Source organism: Theropithecus gelada, chromosome 9 (genome assembly GCF_003255815.1).
Source record: "Theropithecus gelada isolate Dixy chromosome 9, Tgel_1.0, whole genome shotgun sequence".
NCBI lineage: Eukaryota > Metazoa > Chordata > Mammalia > Primates > Cercopithecidae > Theropithecus > Theropithecus gelada.
In genome coordinates this window covers 28,804,717-28,828,003 of record NC_037677.1, presented here as the reverse complement: position 1 = coordinate 28,828,003, position 23,287 = coordinate 28,804,717, and the positions used below count along the sequence as shown (strand labels likewise).

The 23,287-nt window shown below is 41.8% G+C and overlaps 1 protein-coding gene and 1 pseudogene across 1 annotated transcript in view; one reads left to right on the top strand and one right to left on the bottom strand.

Moving 5' to 3' along the window:
- NEBL (nebulette) overlaps nucleotides 1–23,287 on the bottom strand; it is a 379,467-nt gene that overhangs the window by 216,887 nt on the left and 139,293 nt on the right. The window contains exon 3 of the mRNA XM_025396001.1: nucleotides 12,588–12,672. Within this exon, the coding sequence (XP_025251786.1) occupies nucleotides 12,588–12,672 (85 nt within the window). The remainder of the gene's footprint in view (nucleotides 1–12,587; nucleotides 12,673–23,287) is intronic.
- Nucleotides 21,322–23,174, top strand: LOC112631228 (annotated as a pseudogene).

Genomic DNA, 23,287 nt, shown 5'->3' with positions numbered 1-23,287 from the left:
CTGACTTGTGCAGACACACCCACACTCACATCTTAGTTCTTTAAGGAGCACGAGGCCTAGTATATGACATAAAATAGACATCCAATAAACGTTTGCTAAAAGACCTAATGCCTTTAGAGCAATAAGTCACGGCATATCCATCTAAGAAGTCAGCAGGGAGATCCCCAGCTGGTCAAATTGGCCAGGTCAGGCCCCAGCAGCCTGAACAGTAAAGCCCCAGGGTTACTGACTGTGAAGAAGTAAAACAGTAAAATTTAAAATATACATAAGCAAAACTGTTTTGAAATCATTATCTGGCCAGGCACAGTGGCTTGCACCTGTAATCCCAGCACTTTGCAAGGTCAAGATGGGAGGATTGCTTGAGCCCAAGAGTTCAAGACCAGCCTGGGCAACATAGGTAGACCCCATCTTTCCAAATAAAATAAAATTAGCCAGGCATGGTGGTACATGCCTGTGGTCCCAGCTACTCGGGAGGCTGAGGTGGGAGGACTGCTTGAGCCCAGGAAGTCAAGGCTGCAGTGAGCTGTGATCATGCCACTGCACTTCAGCCTGGCTGACAGAGCAAGTGTCTCAAAAACAATAATAACAATAAATTAAATGAAATCACTATTTTGTTTCTTTTTACAACTACCCACCCGTAAGTATAATCTGATACAATGAATTACTGTCATACTGACACTTTTTTTTATTTTTAAGTATTGTAATCTTTTTTTTCCTTTATTTGCTAGGCTCACCCTGTAAGCCCCAAGAACCAATGTTAGTAACCTGGAATATATTAATCCATATTTTTCTACCTATACATATATTCCTAATCAGAGCTATACATATATAGACATAGATAGGCACATGCAGGCACTCACAGACGGTTTTGTCGTCTCTATGCTTTTCTGCACCTGTGTTTCTCACTGAGCAACACTTTACAGACACACCTCCAAGGCATTTGGCTATAGATCTCTATTTCCTTCCTTTAAATGACCGCATCATATTCTTTGGTACGGATTATCATAATGTAACTCACTATTCTCTTGCAGAAGAGCTTTCACTCTGTCTCCAGTTTTGTGTACTACAAACGGCGCTGTCATAGACATCCTTGTGCTTATGTTTTCTATGCTGATAATTTTGTTTCTATGGGAGAGATTCCCAGGAGTGGAATTGCCAGACCAAAACGTATTTGTATTTTTCAAGTTTTAACACTTGCTGCTAGATTGCTTTTTTTAAGGCAGTAAGAGTTCATGTTTCCAAAAGAGTTAATATTTTAATGGAGATAAAATAAAATTGTGCTTAGAAGGCAGGGAGTCCATCATCTTTCTGTGACAATGCCACCACTTTCTGTGAGACCTGTAAATCCAACCAGTCCTTCTTCCCTGTTCCTTCCCTTGGCCAGCCCAGCCACTCCTGCTAAAGCCTGAGACTTTCCAGGGTTCCACTGATGGGGGTCACTATGCCCTGAACTTCTGCATTTATATTCTAAAGCTGGCCACCATAACTTTTCCAAAGGAGGAGTTGCAGGGCTTTCACCAAATTTCCGTCATGGTCCATGACCCAAAAAGTGTTAGGAACCACCCGTCTAGAGTCTGATGGACGACAAGAGGATATTGCTTACGACATTATTTAATTTTGCCAAGGATAACAATAAGAAGAAAGTTGCTTTTATTGGAGAGGTCTTCCTGTGTCCATGAAGCAATCAAAACCATTTTCGATCCACATTATTTTAAGAAGGAGTAAGTTCTATAAATACTTGACAAAAGGGCACAGGTGTTGGGTGGGGAAAGAAAAACAGAAAGAGCTCCTTCCAAACAAGATAAAGGATCCTTTCTTATTCGACATATCCTCAGAGAATTTGGCATCTGATCCATGGAAAGAGGAAAAGAGTCACTTTTGGGTTTCTTTCAAAGAAAGGGTAAACATTTCAGTGGAGAATGAGAGGAGAAAGCCAAATGAAATACAGAAAAAAAAAAAAACTGTTTACAGAATTTGGGAGAATATATTTTGAGGGGACCCAATAAACACCTCTAAGTCAGGGCTCAGGTCTTTCCTCCACTCATCCCCTCTCCCCAGGGCCGCTGGTCTCTCGCCTCACACAGCCCCCACCCAAGAGCAGGCAGGGCTGGGCCAAAGGAGGTATCCATTAAATGCATATTAAACCAATATATAATTAAAGCACCTTATACAGAATAAGTTACAGAAAGTACGGAGGGTCCTTCAGTGAGATTTCTTTGCTGGTAAAGGTTTGAAACCAACAATACCATGGTCTTTTTCCATTTGTAATTTACGCCAAGAAAGAACTGGAAAAGCATCTGTCCACCTGTCAGAAAAGTGTCTTGCTCTTCATTCTTACAAGACTCTTGTTTTTTATGAAACTACCTTCCATTCTTTCTACTTCATTTCATACATTATCACCCTTATCATCCAACGGCACAATATCATCCAGGTGATTGCTTAGCGTGGTTATTTATTAGCAACCACTAAATTAATAAGATCACTGGCCTCTAGTTTAAAATCTACAAAAAAGGACAAAGATGAAAACAGACATTAAAAAACCTTAAATTAATGAACAAAATACACAGAGAAAGACCCACTAAAACAGGTAAAGCCTCTTTAATTACGTCTATGCTTGTTATATAGTAGAATGAGAGATCTATCCTCTGGAATCAGTAATATTCTGAAAAAGATCTCATTACCACACTTCCAGAAGTAATACTACATATTTCTGTTACGCTTTGTCATGTTAGCTATTTCTTAAAACATACAGAATAACTAAAAGACAGAGACTGCAAAGCTAATTCACAGATGGGGAACTTAGATTGCAATAAGGTGACTGTCAGAGTGTCCAGCAGTGAATTAAATCATACTTAGTCATTGATAACAAAAGAGAAAAGACATTTCATGTTTTCTCGGTCTTTCAGGTTTTCAAGACTTTCCTGAACATTGTCCTTCCAACTTAACTTTGTTATATTATTATTATATGTGTGTGTGTATATGTGTATAGGTAGATGTTATACAAATGTATGTAAAAACATGCATATATTTATACACGTATTGCATATGTTTGCATATCTATATATATGTACAGCAGTACCCTCTTATCCCTGGTTTCACTTTCCACAGTTTCAGTTAACTGCAGTCACCTGTGGGCTGGAAACAGGTGAGTAAAGTATAATAAGATATTTTGAGAAAGAGAGAAACCACATTTGCATAACTTTTTTTACAGCATACTGTTGAAATCATTCTATCTTACTATTAGTTACTGTTGTGTTTTTTTAATTTTAAATTTTTTATCCATAGGTTTTTTTGGAGAACAGATGATATTTGGTTACATTTAAAAAGTGAGCTAAGGACATGAATAGACAATTCTCAAAAGAAGATATACAAATGGCCAACAAACATATGAAACAATGCTCAACATCACTAATGATCAGGTAAATGCAAATCAAAACCACAATGCAATACCACCGTACTCCTGCAAGAATGGCCATAATCAAAAAAATCAAACAATAATAGATGTTGGCATGGATGCAGTGAAAACCTGCTGTTGGGAATGTAAACTAGTTATTGTTGTTAATCTCTTCCTATGCCTAATTGATAAATTAAACTTTATTGTAGATAGATACATATAGGAAACAACAGTATTTATAAGGTTTGGTACTATCTGCAGTTTTCAGACATCCACTAGGGTTCTTGGAACATATTCCCTGCAAATAAGGGGTGTCTACTGTATGCCTATTGTATGCAATGTATGTATATTGTATGTATATCTACATATATGTATATTACATGTAATATTTATTATATATGTATATAAAAACACATATACATACACACTCCTAAGACATTAAGTGGTATTCCTATGAAGAATAAAATATGCTAGAATAAAAAGATTCAAAGCCTTGGAAATTATCCAATTCTAAGGAAAACTTATATAACAGATATGTTCTCTGTCCAATAGCAGAAATACAGTTAAGAGCTTTTAATTTCAATGGTTTACAAGCATTAAAGCCATTCTAGAGGTTTTTAAAAAAAATCAGTATTAAGGTTCTACAACTGCTTAATTAAAAATAGAATAGAATTCTTGGCTTTACTATATTTCACTTTTTTGGTTTAAGTAAATCACTTGGAATTGGTATATTTAGCTGTCTGGTGTCTAAAATACTGTGTGCTTAGGAAGCTAACTCAGTAGCTAAAGATGCTTATTAGATTTCCCTTAGAAGACATTTACAGATCATGGATTCCTGTAAATAAGAAAAATTCCACAGAAATAGGAACTCAGTGTCAGTCAAAAGGGGTCCAGAGCAGTTCTACCAGTTAGGATCAAATTTGTGTCACCTTAATTTCTGATTTAGCATCATCCTGATCCTCGACCTCACCAAAAATCAAGACAGAGGGAAGGAGGGAGAGAAGGAAAGTCTAATTGCTCTCTTTCGACATTTTGTAATGAGAAAAACTCCATTTTACAAAGCACAACCCATATTTTGGAGACCCAGGTATCTCATTTCAGAATACAATACAATTGTCCCAAATGGAAGCTTTTTTAAAGTATGATGTTAACACAGACAGGGTCTCACTCTGTCACCCAGGCTGGAGTGCAGTGGCATGATCATAGCTCACTGCATCCTTGAACCCCTGGCCTCAAGTGATCCTTCTGCCTCAGCCTCCCAAGTAGCTGGGGCTACAAGCATGAACCACCATGCCTAGCTTGTTTATTTTTATTTGTTAATTTTTTTGGCAAAGACAATGGTCTCCCTATGTTGCCTAGGCTGACCTTGAACTCCTGGCCTCAAGTGATCCTCCTACTTCAGCCTACCAAAGCATTGGGATTATAGCCATAAGCTACTATGCCCAGCCTGATTTAATACTTTTAAAGCATTCTCCTGGATAGATAGGCTATATATTCAAATGCCTAATTCAAGGGCCAGTTACCAGATTCTGACCACTTACTCATAACAAATAGCCTAGAGCCTGCCCGCCCAAAGTACAGCTCTCACACCTCCACCGTGAGCTCTAAGAATGATGGAAAGGGAGGTAGGGTGGGCCAGGAGGGAATCAAAGGACCAACTTTCCAGGCCTCGGGAAACAGAGGAAAAGGATGCAGGTCATTTCAGGAGGGATGAGAGTAGAACACCAGGTCCCTGTGATTAAAGGCTCAAAAACCCAGTGGTGACACAAAAATAAAAACATCTTGGTTATTTTCCTGTCTCCCACTACTGATATTTTTGTCTCTTACATCATTTTATCCAGGATTAAAATGGCGGGGGGTGGGGCGGGGCAGAGGGCGGGGATCTGACTTATGGGAAACTGTGAGGATGAGAGAAATCGCAAAGGTCGGAGGTAACATCTGCTTAGCATGCTGTGCTCCCTGAAGGAAACGTACCACATCCAGTGAATTCGTCCCCTTTGAAGTTCTTACTCACATTCACCCATTCCTATATGTGAAACATAACCTCTCATCATTTACATTGCCTCAAAACCTTGAAAAGAAACACGCTGAAGCTTCTCCCAATGAACTTTTACCAATTCATACATGAGAAAGTGCTTACTCGGAGAACAAGAAGCATCACCATGGATCAGAAGACAGCATCAAATGGTGGAAAATCAAAAGGGGGAAGTGTAAAGCTGCCAAAATTAGGTTCAAAGAAAAGAGAAAGTTAGAAGGCAAGCATAAAAGGTTTCTTGTCCAAGACCAGCAGAACCCAATAAAAACTGTCTGGAGAAACAGTGTTTGTGTTTAGAAGTCTGAAGTTGTCCAATGAGACAAGACATAATAAGAGGGCCAGCCGCAGTGGCTCACGCCTGCAATCCTAGCGCTTTGGGAGGCCAAGGCGGGCAGATCACTTGAGGTCAGGAGTTCGAGACCAGCCTGGCCAACATGGTGAAACCCCGTCTCTACAAAACAAACAAAAATTAGCCGGATGTGGTGGCACATGCCTGTAATCCCATCTACTCAGGAGGCTGAGGCAGGAGAATTGCTGGAACCTGGGAGGCAGAGACTGCAGTGAGCTGAGATCATGCCAGTGCACTCCAGCCTAGGCAACAGAGCGAGACTCCGGCTTTAAAAAAAAAAAAAAAAAAAGAACTCAATAAAGAGCAGAGTCCCCTAGCGTTAAAAAATGGGGAACAATGAATATACATTTGGAAATGGGATCCAGAGCTGAGCAGGACACAGCAGACTGTTCTAAGATTTTATTATGCATCTGCTGCAGAAAGGTATACAGGCCTCCAACTCCCCAAAAGTGCCTTAAAATATGCTTAAAATACACTCCATTCTCTCTGCAGGTCTTGTTGCAGTTTTAACTTTTTCCTATTTTTTATTATTATTAATATTATTTTAGATATAGGGTCTCACTCTGTCACCCAGGCTGGAGTGCAGTGGTGTGATCGTAGCTCACTACAACCCCAAATTCCTGGGATCAAGTGATCCTTGCACCTCAGCTTTCCAAAGCACTGGGATTACAGGAGTGAGCCATTAGGCCTGGCCTATTTTTTATTACGTTATTACCACCCTCTCTCCCACTAGACCATAAACCCCCTGAGAATAAGGGCCTCATCTGGTTTCACTCACTGCAGGATATCCAATTACTGACACACAATTGGCATTCAGTGGCAAATGAAATTTTGGTCAAGTTTATGATCGGGCAATCATAGAGAGTGGGATTTGAAACTTACGGACAATGCTATCCAAAATAGCTCTCCAATTGTCTTTGGACAGTCAATGGAGTTCCTCAGTCAGGGATTCATTGCTTTGAAGGAAGTCAGACTTCAGCAGACATACTTTAAGATGCAACTCCCACCTGAGAAAGGTTCTGCTTTAGGTAATACTTACCAGTAAGGTCCACCTTACTGAATGGTTAGGTGACAGATAACTGAGAGAGAAACCCTCTGGAAATGGAATATAAAATAAGAAGGTTCAGAAACCTGCCAAGGGCAAGCCACATTACTGCCTTCTTGAGCTTCCAAAGGTTTATACTAAACACGTGCCTTCATTTCTCCCAAAAGATGTTTAACTATTATGTTCCCTATTAATAAATCACTTTGCCTTCTCACCCTTACTACTGTCATATATTGTACTTCCTACGATCCATGTTTTTATGACTCTGCAGAAACCTGGAAGATTAAAAAAGAATCAACATAGATTACAAAAGAAAGACTCAAAGGTTCCAGAATGATTTGCATTCTCTCCATTATCATTTTCCATCTTTCACCATATCAGCCCTCATAAATTACACACACTCCATTTAAGAGCACAGTGAGCCCCAAATCCCTCTTATTTTCTACATGATTGCAAACAGCTAAGCCAAGCACATAATAGCTAAGCCAAGCACATAAACAACTAAGTGGGGAGTAGCTATCGTTTTGTCTTCATTTTAAGCAGCCTATTTCAAAACTATGCTCTACAGATGCCCAGGTTTCCTTAAGGCTCTGGGGTTGGGAAGATGAGCAGGGTCAGGGGGGTTTGGAGATGCCAGGGGCTTGCCCCCCTCCCCTGCTTCAATCATGACAGTTCCATGTTGTTGTCTTCTCAGTGGGAGCTCCCACTCAGAATTTCATCGGAAGAACCATTTCAACGGCTTTGAGAAGTCTCCAGACCCCTGGTTCAGAGCACCCAAGCATCTATGCCTTCCTTCCAATAAGAGTGTGCTACACGGCCGGGCACGGTGGCTCAAGCCTGTAATCCCAGCACTTTGGGAGGCCGAGACGGGCGGATCACGAGGTCAGGAGATCGAGACCATCCTGGCTAACACAGTGAAATCCCGTCTCTACTAAAAAATACAAAAAACTAGCCCGGCGAGGTGGCGGGCGCCTGTAGTCCCAGCTACTCGGGAGGCTGAGGCAGGAGAATGGCATAAACCCGGGAGGCGGAGCTTGCTGTGAGCTGAGATCCGGCCACTGCACTCCAGCCTGGGCGACAGAGCGAGACTCCGTCTCAAAAAAAAAAAAAAAAAAAAGAGTGTGCTACACAGCCCAAAAAAGGAAACGCTTTCTACCACATGATATTAAAATAATCAGTAAGCTTCTTTTTCTGTTTTTTGGGTTTTTTGTTTGTTTGTTTGTTTCTCAGAGTCTTGCTGTGTCAGCCAGGCTGCTGGAGCACAGTGGTGTGATTACAGCTAACTGCAGCCTCCAACTCCTGGGCTCAACAGGATCCTCCTGTCTCAGCCTCCTGAGTAGCTGAGACTACAGGTATGCACTATCATGCCCTAATGTTTTATAAAATGTTTGTAGAAACAGTAGTCTTCCTATGGTGCCCAGGCTGATGTCAAACTCCTAGCCTCAAGCAATCCTGCCACCTCAGCCTCCCAAAGTGCTAGGATTACAGGCATAAGCCACAGCACCCGGCTAGAAATTTCTTCTTTAAGGGGCTTTTCATCTCACCTGGATGTTTTAAGTTTAGGGATCACCCAACTTACAAGAGTTTGTGTTCCAAAACTTTTGTTTCTAAGTCGGGGCTTTGGATCTCACTTTCCTAAAGAAAATGAGGTGAGCCAGGCCCAAGGCAAGCAGTAAAAGCCTGACGCCCCCCACAGCTGAACTATAATGTTGCTGATTCCACCAGAAGCAGTCTTACTTTTGCTTCTTGTTGAATGGACTACTGTGGGCCCGTTGGGGCATCTAACCACTCTTTATCCTATTTCTTTGAAGCAGTTCATGCTGTGATGTGTGATCAAAAGGGAACTAGTGACTATAAAAGGGCTTTCCCTTCCTCTCTTCCTCTTGACTGCCAAGGTCCAGGGCAGTCCACATCTACTGCAGTCAGGGGCTGGCCGAGTGGATGTTCACCAAGTGCTGGATAAAGCCTGTGAACCACTGGCTCTAAAGAGCTACTCTTGGTTTGTTTGTTTATTCGCAGTATTTCATAAAATTTTCTTATGACAATCTGGCACCGGATATAGATTCCAAAAAACCTTGAGAGGATTTAGCATTTAGATTAAAAATATTCACAGTGTTTATAATCCTCTCAAGAAGAGAGAAGGGGGAAATAAAAAGAAAAGAGAAAATTTTTAAAGAAAGAGATAACAGTGGGTAACTATAAATAACTTTCTAGATTGGATTGGAAAATAATTTTTGATTTTCTTTATGTTTGGCTCATTTGGTAAGCTAATGAACTGAAAGAAGTGAACTGGTTTTAACCACACAATTCTAAAAGATTTCGGAATTTGAAAACTTGGAGCTATGAATAGATGTGATTCATTTAGCACCACAAATGATCAAAACAAGCCTATAAAATATTAATAGTCAATTTTCCACCAAAACCAGTGAGCTGTTCAGAATTCCAGATATCAAAACTCTAAGGAAATGCTCTCATGCAGAATCAAATCATTTAATAGGCTAAAATGGATTCCAATGCCATTACTGAGTATCACCATAAGGATAGACACCTATCCACGTTTTTGCAAAAATGGAAATATACCTACATTAGTGTTCTCACCTCTCACCCAGAAAAAAAGAAATCATAATGACTTCTTCCTACTTATACTTAACGCCAAATTCTACCTTTACATATACTACATCATCCCTTGTATTGCAATTCTTTGCTTACAGATCTTTTCTAGGTGCTTTCTGAGCAAGGGGACCAGAGTACTAGTGAAGAGTGTGGACATCGAGGGCTCAGAGATCTAGGTCCCATTCCAAGGGCCTATTCCATACCAGCTAAGTGTGAAAGGGCAAGTTATCGAAATTCTCTAAAGGTTGAATGTTTTATCTAAATAGAGATGATACTAAACACCTGTATCATTGAAGCTGTTTGTGATTAAATAATACATGTATAATTATGTCCTTGGAATACAGCAGTGCTGTTGATGATGATGATGTCTTTATATCCCAGTGCACAGAGTAGGTAATCAATACGTGTTTTTTGAATTGCATTGAATTTCCCCATGTTGTCTGCTTGATGGAGCCCAATTGCTTCTAAAGAAGAGGACATTTGAGTGAAATCTTTATAAAGATCTGATGCCTTCCCCTGACTGCTGCTTGGCAATCCCACAGATCTTTGCACATCTCGCCATTAGCTCTTGTCCCACCAGCCTGTAATTATTTGTATATGCTGCCCTTTGAAGCTTGCAGCTGGCCACATCAGGGAGAATAAAATCAGCCATTCATAAAACAGTGACCTTGTTTTTCTTTGCATCTCCAGAGTCAGACACATAATAGGAAAACAATAAATGCTTGCTCCTGGGATGTGCTGAAGGCATCTATGACCACTAACCGAGCCCAAAGGGTGTGGTGTGCCTTCGAAAGGGAGGGGACAGTGTTTATATCAGATTCTTTCTCAACCTTGAAGGCTCCATTCAAATCTCACGTCTAGCACAAAGCACTACTGAGTCCAATCCACACTGATTCTTCTCTCTCTTTTTTTTTTTTTTTTCCCCGAGATGGAGTCTTGCTCTGTTGCCCAGGCTAGAGTATAGTGGCACGATCTCAGCTCACTGCAACCTCCGCCTCCCGTGTTCAAGCAATTCTGCTTCATTCAGTCTCTTGAGCAGTTGGGATTATAGGCATCCGCCACCACTCCCAGCCAATTTTTGTACTTTTTGTAGAGATGAGGTTTCACCATGTTGGCCAGGCTGGTCTCGAACTCCTGACCTCAAGTGATCCACCCACCTCGGCTTCCCAGCCTGATCTTTCTCTTTTTCAGTCCTTACAACAAATTAAATATAGTCATTCCAAGATGTGTGTTAGTCCTCTTTGCTCAGACACCCTATAAATTTATGAAGGGAGGAGAAACTAATTATAAATTATTTTGCACAGTACCGAAGTATATCACAGGCAGGAAATGAGTATTTGATTGCTTGATTTACTTCTATGTCCAGTGTGTACTTGTCCAGAATTACCTGATGAATCCTAACTTGACTAGAAGAAAGGCATGCTGGATCTGCACAAAGCCAAGTCCTGGTATCCCCGAGGGTGTGAATGAACAGAGGTGTTCTTGCCGGCCTCCGTAATAGTGTCTCTCCTTGGCCAGCACTCAATTTTTGTAGCCAAAACCAATACACAAACACCAGCATTTCACACAAACTAAAAAGTAGCTCCCAACCATGTATTCATGGCATTGTTAATCAACAGTAAATTCCACTTGGAGATTATTTCCTCTAATTAAATGGACTGAGAAGTGATCCCAAGTCTCCCAGAAAGAGACTACAGACAACTGCAACTTCCCCCGTGGTCAGATACACCATCAAGGAAATGATTCAATCCCAAGCCACTGAAAGCTGCCTGCTCTCATTAAGAAAGAGCTTCAGGCCGGGCACAGTGGCTCACGCCTGTAATCCCAGCACTTTGGGAGGCCGAGGCGGGTGGATCACGAAGTCAGGAGTTCAAGACCAGCCTGGCCAAGATGGTGAAACCCTGTCTAGACTAAAAATACAAAACTTAGCCAGGCATGGTAGCAGGCACCTGTAATACCAGCTACTGGGGAGGGTGAGGCAGAGAACTGCTTGAACCCGGGAGGCAGCGGTTGTAGTGAGCCGAGACCACACCACTGCACTCCAGCCTGGGCAACAGAGCAAGACTCCGTTCTCCCATCCCCCCCAGAAAAAGAGCTACAGACTGACATTTTCTAAGCCTGTTAGCTGAACACCACTTTCCTTCACAAATTCTGTGCTTTTCCCTTTCACATACCAGGAATTCTCAGGGACCATCATTATCACCATCGTAACAAGCCTCCACAGTCATAGAATATCTTCTCACTTTTTGAAATGCTTTCACACCTAACTACCTCATTTAATACTTACAGACACCCTCAAGACAGATAGATAAGATGGACTGCCTCAATGTACAAACTGTAGTTTCTCTGATGTGAACAGCCAGTGAACAGATGAAAGAGGCCTACAACCACCCAGGCTCCCCTACCTCCACCTGCCTTCTCCCCTCTTCCCTCCTTACTTCACCACTGACCAATGGATTGCAATGTAGTTGCTTGCTCCGTGTCTTCCTATGGGGTGCCAGGAAAGACAGCTTCTTTGAAAGAGAGCACCCCATGTTTACTAAAAGATTGAGTGTCCCTGCAGAAAACCCTGCCACTCACAACCCTAGTCTTAACTGATGTGTTTCACCATATTGAAGGCAAGTTGCCATCTAACATGGTTGACCGGGAGCCAATTGTGGTGTTCTCATCTTTGTTCATGCTGTCAATGTGACATATGAAAGAAATATGAACAAAGTGACAGGACGAAAACAAAGCCCGTGGCTGGTGTGAGATACACAGACGGGGTGTTAGCCCCACACGCACTGCAACTGGGTCAAGTTAACACCTTGTTTTTCCCCACATATGCGGTGTGGAAAAGCTATTTGTAAAACGTGTTTAAATATTTAGGACCAAATAAGTCAAGATTGTTAGGAAACATCAACTCTGACCGGAACTCATTACTCGCCCTAGTCCAACATGAATAACAAAACTGAGACTATCAGGACAATTCAAGACCGGGAACAATACAGATGTTCAACACTTTTACCCGGAATTCCCACACAGGCCTGCTTTCAGGCTCCACGCCGGCTGGTGACCCGGCAGGAACAGGACGAGGACAACAATCTCAGAAGAGCAGCCTTGTGAAAAATCTTTAGTGCCAAAGGAACAAAACAAATCTTCTAGAAGTTACCTGACTCTGCAATTCACTTTGCTGCTTCAGGCGAAGATTTTCAGGTGTATCTGCCACCGTGGTGAAGGACTGCTTTGGGTAGTGTCTGTGGAGAAATTTTTTAAAAGGACATAATTAAAATATTGTGCTACAAAACAACACTTTCACACATACCCATTGTTTTGCACATCCCCCCCTTTCCCCACTCCGCAACAGCTGAAGAGGGACCTGAACTTGGCTCACAACTTAACATTGGCTTCGCTTTTCTAAGGGCATCTTCACATATGCTCAAGGTTCTCCTAATCTCCGCCCTTCCTCCACCCCACACACCCTTCCAGCATGAGTGCCAGCTCATCCATCCTTCCACCAAACTTCCTGACAAAGAAGCCTCACCTCACTGTCCCTGCCCGTCTCCTCTCAGACTCACTCCCCAACTCTATGACTGCCTTCTGGCTTCTGTTTCTAGAAGCTTCTCTTGCCCATTATAATGACTTCCTGTGGACACAAGCAACAGACATCTCGTAGTCCTCCTCTTGGGTGGCCTCCCTCCATCTTGAAATGTTCTTTCCCCGGGTTTACACACACCCCTGGCTCAGCTGCTCCCTCTAGTGGTTCCTTTCCTGTCTCCTGCCGGCTCCCCTAAGTCTGGGCATCCCCCCTCTCAAGGTCCTCACCTGGGATCTCTTCTCTTCTCAGTCTACACCATCACCCGGGGATCACATCATTCCCGCAGCTTTGGGACCTCTCTGCGAGCTGACTACTCCCAAGTCTGAGTTTCAGATCCAATAGCATTTCCATTTGCAGATTCCATACCCAGCACAACTCCACCAGTCCAAAACGCAGCTGTTCATCACCCCACCCCTCCCTGGATCTTCTTTTTCATTTATTATATTAGTGCCCCATTGCCCAAGTCAGAAAGCTGGGAGTAATCTAGATTCCTCACACATCCAATCGCTCATTCACCAAATCTATTGATCTTATCTGCAAATATATCTCAAATATTTACTTATATAAACGTATATATGTGTATATGTCTCCATCTTGACTCCATTTTTTAATTGTCTGCCACATTTATCGTTTAGGTGACTACAGCACCAGCCAGTCTTGCCCTTCTCATCTGAGAACAAATGTTCTCAAATGAAAATCTGATCACGTCACTCCCCTGAGTAAAACCTTCCCGTTGATCTTGGAATAAAGTCTGGCCTCCTGTCTGCCAAGGCCCCATGGCCAGGCCTCTGCAGACTTCTCACTGAGAACTTCTGCTGCAGGGATCACTTCAGTCCCCGGAGTTCCCCCTTCTCGTTCCCTCTGCTCCCCTGAGACATTATTCCCCTTTCCTGGATAATCCATCCCTCTTCCCACCCCACTTCCCATTTTTTATAAACTGTGTTTATTTTTCAGGTCTTGCCTTAGATGCCACTTTCTCCAGGAAGCTCTCCTGGCCTCCCGAGTTTGGGTCAGGAATGGCCCTCGGATGGACTTTTCTGCCCCTGTGCTAATGCTCATCACGCTCATGGCTTTTCCTATTGGCAGGCCTCTGCCTCACAGTACAACAAAAGTCCTGTGGCAGGAATGGTGGGCTGTCTTGTCCCTTGCTGGGGTACATTCCTGCCTATATCACTAGCACCTACTAGTGTCTGTCTCCTAGTGTGACCTTAATAAATACTTGTGGACAGAAGAAATGGAGGGATGGAGGGGGACAGAACAACCACCCAAAGAGTCCATGTCCTATAAGGCATGGCATCACATTTGTGCAAACGTGGTGGTCTCTTATGTTCACAGATGACCCTCCTGGTGGTGAGGACATGGCATTTCCTCCCTGTGTGCGGGTAAAGACTCAAACACTGATTCAGAGCTGCCGTCCCGTCTACTCACTGCTCCCATGTTTGGCTGGCGCTGAGGAGATAGCTTTAGCACTGTGACCCCATGGCCACAAAAGCCACAGAGCTCAGAGCTGCTCCTCAAAGAACATCCTCTCGTTCCCTCTGCTCCCTCTCTAGCCCCTCTCCTTTCTGGTATCCACATGTGTCTCTTCCTGTGGCTTCTCAAACGTCCTCACTGTCCTCACTGTTTCAAACTCGACTCTCCTCGTAAAAGGTTCTTTTCAGCATCCCTGTCCCTGGCGTCCCATGAGAAGGCTGATGCAGTAATCATTTGTCAGTGCAGATAAAACCTACCCAAAGCACGCTAGCACTTCTGAAATAAAGATTAAATATTGTAACTCCCATGGAGTCAGATTTATGGTAGGAAAATGTACATGCAAGTCTCATTTTTCCAGCATTCTTCAGGAATTCAATGTCCTCCCATATAAGCCAGTGTTCCAGGTAATTGGAGTTAACCCCATAACTGCTGTACTCATTTTAACTATTTTAATTAACATCCTTCAAAACCCTTTACATGATTTTCCTGCCTTCTTAGAGTATAAACAAACCTAGTTATATTTTTTCCTGATAATATAGGGTCATCTTAATAGATATTATCAGACCATGATATAAAGAAGTCATGCTTTTGAAGTTTATAAAGGTAAATAACCTAAATCATACAAGATGATTGTACTTGTATAACCGCTGACCTGTCAGGAGATAATTTCTCACACACAGCACTCAGTTCTGCCTCGTCTTCTCTAGATAGTCAAGTTTGTTTAAAATGTTGGTAAATACCAGAGTTATTGATTCAAGCAAGTAAGTTCTGGCAGGTAAGGTCTTTTTTCTCCTTATGCTGAAGTCAAGACACAATGTTGGCCACACTCTTCCAAGTGCTACTTCTGAACTATGTTCCAGACAATAGACAGAGGAAGTTGGGCAGACAACTCTGATGTGTTATGTAATATTTGCAAGTTCCAGCTTGGAAAGTTGAACTTTACTGAACTTTAAAATGTAGCAACTACGTATGGCTGTATTTTAAAGTTATAGTAACAACTGAGCATGTTTTCTTGTGTTTTGTTTTACAAAATGTATTCTGTGGGATAAAGTTGCCACTGAGATTTTCAGGTATCTATGATGTTTAATTTGAAAATTTTACATATGGATTTTAACCATTTTTAAACTGTAATTAAAATCCACTCTCAAATGTGTTACAGAAACTTTAGCCCATTGGAAGATCCCCTTCATACTAACTTCATACTAACTAGTTTCACTCAGTTTGGGGGCATGCTTTGGGGAACAACCTTCTTCTGCCATTTACATTTAATTTAAAATTCTGGGTTGGGCACAGTGGCTCACGCCTGTAATGCCAGCACTTTGGGAGGACGAGGCAGGTGGATCACTTGAGGTCAGGAGTTCGAGACTAGCCTGGCCAACATGGTGAAACCCCATCTCTACTAAAAATACAAAAAAAAATAGCCAGGCATGGTGGCATGCACCTGTAATCCCAGCTACTTGGGAGGCTGAGGCGGGAGAATCGCTGGAACCCAGGAGGCGGAGGTTTCAGTGAGCTGAGATTGTGCCACTGCACTCCAGACTGGGAGACAGAGTGAGACTCCATCTCAAAAATAAATAAATAATAAAATTCTGCTTAATTGTTTAATTAAAGAGCATCCTGAGATTGAAAAGTGAACTGTTGGAGGAGTGTGCAATTTGTACCTCTTCACTATGTGTGCACAAATTTCCTCCATGCAAGACAAAAATGAATTCTATTTGGATAGTAATGAACTTCACTTGCTGCCCATACCACTAAGTTTGAAGCATCATTTCAGGAAAATAATCAAATTGTTCTCACCATTTGACTTTGCAACGTGAAAGGGTGATAGATTTGAACTTATAAAATATATGCATATAAATAAAACACTACTTTGATATGTTTGGTATGAGCACCAAGCAAAGTTCTATCTGGAAAAAATACTCTGGGGAAAAAAAAATTGAAAAGCTTTTGCTGTCTTTTAGAAAAATATCCTGCTAACCTCATGATCAAAGTGCAAACTTACTAACAGACTACGCAAATGTACATTGATATCTAGGACTAGAAACAGATGACAATGCTTTGTACCTTTTCCAATTATCTTTTTAAATCCTAAGATTTAATGATTTTTTTAATAGTGGGTTAATCAATATGTAGCATAACTTTCTCTAAAGTGCATAACAGGAAGAAGGTATACAAAATTTTGATGTAGGAGAGAAAAAGTTCAGTTTAGTATTAGTAACCAAAATAATAAATGCTGAGGGAAAGAAGGAATTTATACCTGAAACTACCAGGGGTCATGAGTACTAAAATGAATTAAAGAGGATTGGGGGATTCACATTATATTCAGAACTAGCAAAATTCAAGAGAATAAGATCTTAAAAAAAAAAAAGAAGGCTTAACTGTTGAGAGAGAGTGGGATGGCCTCATGAGTTGAGACCATAAGACTCAGAAGAAATAAGTGTAATTACAGAGATGGCAACTCATACTGCCTTATATTGAAAATAAAAATTACAATATCTGTAGGAACCTAATTAATTTCAAACTCAACACATCTGAAAATCCCATCAAACACTGGATTTCTCAACATCACGTCCATGTAGTAATGTCCATCTAATCTAATCCAACAACACTCTACTCTGAAGTCACAATCTCGACTTCTACTCACCCACAACTCCACCTCTCCAGCAAAAAAGGAAAAGAAAAGAAAAGAAAACCAGATACAGAAATAAACTGAGGGGCCGATGGTCCTCGTGTGATTATAGAAGAGAGAAGTCAAGCATCTAACACGAATCGGTGGCACCATACAAATAGTTCTAAAGCCCTTTTCAAACACCGCATTTAAAAGGTTGTGAAAGGTCTTCCTAAAAAATTGTCTTGAACAGAATTCTTAAGGAAAACAGAAGATTTCTCCACCAGGCCTAGAGGAAAAATAACACTTTTTTCCTCCTCCATATTAAGAGTAAGAATGTAGGAAGAAGACACAGGGCATGAGAAATGGATGTTCAAAGAGAAACAGGAAGCAAGTAAAAAAAAAACAAAAACACAAACAAACAAAGGGAGGAATGGATGAATTGACACATTCATAAGTTTCCTGGAAAACAAAACATAATTGTGGAAATATGACATGTAACGCATTCAGAGCTGGTTGAGAGATGTGGGGAACATGCTGAAATGTTTAGCATCATAAACAGAAGTCTCTTAGATGAGCTATGCAAGAATTGGCTGAAGTGTGTGTATCAAGACTGAGCTGACAGTTGCAACAAATCCAGATTTCCATAAAATGCTGTATTAAAAATAAAGAGAGGGAGAATCAAGATAATAATAGAAGACTGCATCTGAAATAGCAAAGTTAGGTCACAGAAAGATGACTTCAAATTTTTTTCCTCTGTGAGATTCAGTTGTTAAAAATACAGGAAAAGTTATATGCAAATCACTAGACCAGAGCTCGTCAAAATGCAGGAAGCAATATAAGCAAATGGCAACCTCCATGGAGATGGGAATGAGAAAGAACATGACTGGGGAGAGCAAGAACCCAGAAACACTCTCTTTTTATCCAGAATCCAGTGCTTATAGGAGCGCAGGAGTCAAAGTGCCTGGATTTGTACTTGGCTAGTCTACCTTCCATCTGTGTGCCTTTGGGTTAGGCTTCTTACTCTCTGGCCTCAACTTTCTCATCTATAAGATAAACATAACAATAGCACAATTCAGGCTTGCTGCAAAATTCACACGTGTAAGTCATTTGAAACCATTTGTGGCTCATAGTAGGCACTCAAGAAAATGTCTACCATTAATTATAATATTATTATTACTACTACTATTAATACTACGGCTACTAACTACTGCTACTTTCTCTTTGCTCTCCTGCAAAGTAATTTAACCTCTGTGCTTCACGACCTTCATCTATATAGAGGGAATAAAATATTCCTGGTTCTCATGAAGTTGCTGCTGGAATCAGATGAAAAAAGTTTTATAAATGGAAAACTACTGTAAATATGAAATATTAGTGAACAACTCAGACATATAAAGCTAAGATCTTCATGGATTTATTTTCTGTAAATCCCATGTTTTCATACTGTCCTCAGAGGACATTTGGCAATAGGCAACGTCTGTAGACATTTCTGGTTGTCACATTTGGGAGTGAGTAGGGAGGGGAAAATACTACTCACATCTCGCGGGCAGAGGCCAGGAATGCGGCTATCCTACAGTACAGTGTACAGCCCCCTCCCTGACAGACTTATCCTGTCGCAAATGTCAACAGTGCTGAAGTCAATAAACCTTGTTTAATAGATATAAATCTCTAACATTATAGGCAACCACTCATTTTAAGACTGCTAGCTCTAACAAATCTCTAAACTTTGTTTTCATTCCTGTCTCCTGGTGAAATCAAACAGCCACGACGCCCTTTTAATCTTTTGCCATATTCTAAGTCAATTATATCCATCCCCATCTTCTCCCTCCTGAGCACTTAAGTCCGCCTTCTCTGGCTTTCCATTTACCTGACCACTGTCGCATTTACACTCAAACTAGAGGATCTGACAGCAGAATTCAGATGTCAAAAGAATTTGTTGCTATATGATGATTTCCTTATGGGCTCTACGTGAAAATGAGTTAACATGGCGGGGCTGCATACTAGCGTTTGAAAGGCGTGCTTACAAGGATGGCCCTTCTCTGGTTTCTGGGAACTTGAATTTGGGGAGGGTTTTCTACCATCATTAACCACCAAGAGTGGTTCACTGTGCTGAAGCTGTTTGTACAAACAGCTAAACACCTGCTTTCTTTGTGGGTGTCTGGAATTTGGTGATAACCCACTCCCCATCTCTGCCACCCCCGGGCACTAAGTCTCTAAGGAGCTTCGCTGGTTGGCAGTGTTTGACGTAGGTTGTCACAATTCATTGCTGGAGGAGTTAAGCGCATCCCGTGTGGCTCTGCTGGAACAAGCGTCTCGTTTCCTCCTGACCTGTCCCCATGCATTTTACCTTTGCTGATTTTGCTCTGCATCCTTTCACCGTAACAAATCATGGCCACATGAATGAGCGGGACTGTATGCTGAGTCTTGTGAAATCTCCCAGAGAATCATCAAACTTGAGGATGTTCTTGGGGACCCCCAGCACAGGCCCCTTTGTGCATAACAAGCTTTCATTCGTAAAAGAAGAGGTATACTAACACATTTACCATATTATTTACTTTTTTAACAAATATACAACTTTATAGTTAAAAAAAAATTTCAAATAGAGTCTCACTCTGTCACCTAGGCTGGAGTGCAGTGGCAGAATCACACATCACCACAGCCTTGACCTCCCGGACTCAGGTGATCCTCCCACCTCAACCTTCCGAGTAGCTGGGACCAGAGGCAACTGCCACCATGCCCGGCTAATTTTTGTATTTTTTGTTGAGATGGGGTTTCACCATGTTGCCCAGGCTGGATCTGGAACTCCTGGGCTCAAGCAATCCAACCACTTCAGCCTTCCAAAGTGCTAGGATTACAGGCATGAGCCTCCATACCTGGTCATATTTTTTAAGACCATTTAAAAAGCAAAAGTTCTAACCCTCACATTATGAAACTGGCTTTTTAGCTCCTCCTCTCTGAGTTAGGAGACAGACCAATCTCTTTGCTTGGCACCATGTTTCACACTCTGATTTTAACCAAGGAAGTCATTTTGCCTGAGGACCAAGACCATAACTAACTGTTAGGGATGCAGGAAGATGATAGAAGATTTAAATGTAATTTTAATTATTCCTCCTAAGTCTGAACCACTCCATTTTGTAGCAACAATGATTGTTTTATGTCATTCAAAATTATCTTTAAAGAATGAGAAATAGGCCGAGTGCAGTGGTTCACACCTGTAATCCCAGCAATTTGGGAGGCCAAGGCAGGTGGATCACATCACCTGAGGTCAGGAGTTCGAGACCAGGCCAATGTGGTAAAACCCTGTCTCTACTAAAAATTCAAAATTAGCTGGGCATGGTAGCACACTCCTATAATCCCAGCTACTCAGGAGGTTGAGGCAGGAGAATTGCTTGAACCGAGAAGGCAGAGGTGACAGTAAGCTGAGATTGTGCCACCGCACTCCAGCCTCGGTGACAGAGTGAGACTCCATCTCAAACATCTCAAAAAAAAAAAAAAGAAGAATGAGAAATAAAACATTTAAAAATAAGCAGACTCTGAGAGAGATTACCACCATCAGGTCTTCTATGAAGCTACTTATTATAAAGGATACACTGTCAGGAAGAAACAAAATAATTCCAGAAGGAAAAGCTAAAATGCAAAAAAGGAGAGTGGCAAGCAAATAAAATATAAATGTGCACACTGGCATGCACAGGCACACACACACACACACACACATTGTGTGGAATAATAACAATGTCTCCTATGTAGGATTTTTTTTTAAAGACAAAGCTAAAATACTAGACAATAAGTTGAGAGAGCGTATGAGAATTAAAGTATTCTAAGATCTTTCTATTCTTCATGAGAAAGGTTAGATTATTGAATTTTAGATTTTGTTTAAACACATGCAATAACATTTTAAGTATCACAAATAATGGAAATAAGATTACATAAATTCAAATCCTACGAAAGGTAAAATATCAAATTTTTTAGAAGAACCAAAAATCTAACTCAATATAATTTTTTTCAAAAAAAAGAATGAAAACAGAGAGAAAAAGCATAGAATAAACAGGACAAAAAGAAATTTAACAGTTGGAAGAAACAATTTAATAATCATAAAAATGTAAATAGGCAATACTTGCCAGCTAAAAGATTGACATTGCCATATTTTTTAATTCCACTATAAAATAGCTACACTAATATGAGACAAAATGCCTTTTAAAATGAAAGTGTTGCTTTCCTGCTCCCAACATGGCAGCCTCAGCAAAAAAGAAGAATAAGAAGGGAAAAACTATCTCCCTAACAGACTTTCTGGCTGAGGATGGGGGGACTGGTGGAGGAAGCACCTTTGTTTTCAAACCCGTCAGCTGGGCTGATGAAACAGATGACCTGGAAGGAGGTGTTTCAACAACTTGGCACAGTAATGATAACAATGTGTACAGGGCGCCTGCAATTGACCGTTCAATCCTTCCCACTGCTCCACAGGCTGCTCGGGAACCCAATATCGACTGCAGCCTTCTTCCCAAATCGCCCCCCTACACTGCTTTTCTACAGAACCTACCCTATGATGTGACAGAAGAGTCAATTAAGGAATTCTTTAGAGGATTAAGTATCAGGGCAGTGCGTTTACCACGTGAACCCAGCAATCCAGAGAAGTTGAAAGGTTTTGGTCGTGTTGAATTTGAGGACCTGGATTCCCTGCTCAGTGCCCTGAGTCTCAGTGAAGAGTCTCTAGGTAACAGGAGAATTGGAGTGGACGTTGCTGATCAAGCACAGGATAAAGACAGGGACGATCATTCTTTTGGCCGTGATAGAAATCGGGATTCTGACAAAACAGATACAGACTGGAGGGCTCGTTCTGCCACAGACAGCTTTGATGACCACCCGCCTAGAAGGGGTGATGATAGCTTTGGAGACAAGTTTCGAGATCGTTATGATTCAGACCGGTATGGCAATGGGTATTGGGATGAGTATCCGGATGGCCCATGCCAGGATATGGATCGATATGGCGGTAGGGATCGCTATGATGACCGAGGCAGCAGAGACTATGCTAGAGGCTATGATTGCTGGATAGGCAGTGGCAGAGGATATTTGGCAGTGGGTACCGCAGGGACGATGACTACAGAGGAAGCAGGGACCGCTATGAAGACCGATACAACAGACGGGATGATGGGTCGTGCAGCTCCAGAGATAATTACTCTCGGGATGATTATAGGTGTGATGATAGACGGTCCCCACCCAAAGACCCAAACTGAATCTAAAGCCTCATAATACTCCTAAGGGAGATGATTCTTCTGCTAGTACCTCACACTCCAGTCGAGCTGCTTCTGTCTTTGGAGGGGCAAAGCCCGTTGATACCGCTGCTAGAGAAAGAGAAGTGGAAGAACAGCTACAGAAGGAACAAGAGAAGTTGCAGTGTCAGTTGAATGAGCCAAAACTAGAACGACGGCCTCGGGAGAGAGACACTCAAGCTGGCGAAGTGAAGAAACTCAGGAACCAGAACGGTGGAGGACAGGAAGTGAGTCATCGCAGACTGGGACCTCCGCCACACCCGGCAGAAGTCAGTCAGACCAGGATGCAGGAAGAAGAGAGAGTGAGAAGTCTCTAGAAAATGAAACACTCAATAAGAAGAAAGATTGTCACTCTCCAACTTCTAAATCTCCCAAACCTGATCAGCCCCTAAAGGTAATGCCAGCCCCTCCACCAAAGGAGAATGCTTGGGTGAAGTGAGGTTCTAATCCTCCTGCCCCATCTCAGAGCTCAGACACAGAGCACCAACACCCTACAAGTGGTGGGGGAAAGGTAACTCCAGCTCAACCGTCTGAGGAAAGACCAGCAAGGAAAGATGAAATAAAGTAGGTGGGATGAATGTCCCAAAAGACCACACTGGGAACTCTAGCTGTGGTCCAGGAGACCCAGGAAACAAAGACCACGGGAAGGAGTCAGATAGGAAAGATGGCAAAAAGGATCAAGACTCCAGATCTGCACCTGAGCCAAAGAAACCTGAGGAAAACCCAGCTTCCGAATTCAGTTCTGCAAGCAGGTACTCTGCTCTCTCCGTTGATGGTGAAGATGAAAACAAGGGAGAAGATTACACCGAATAAACCTTGACATCCTGTGCTTTCTCCTATTTTCTCTCCACCCTGGAACATTTGAGAGCAAATCAAACCTCTATGCAGACAAGACAAAGTAAAACTCATGCCTTTAAAAAAAAAAA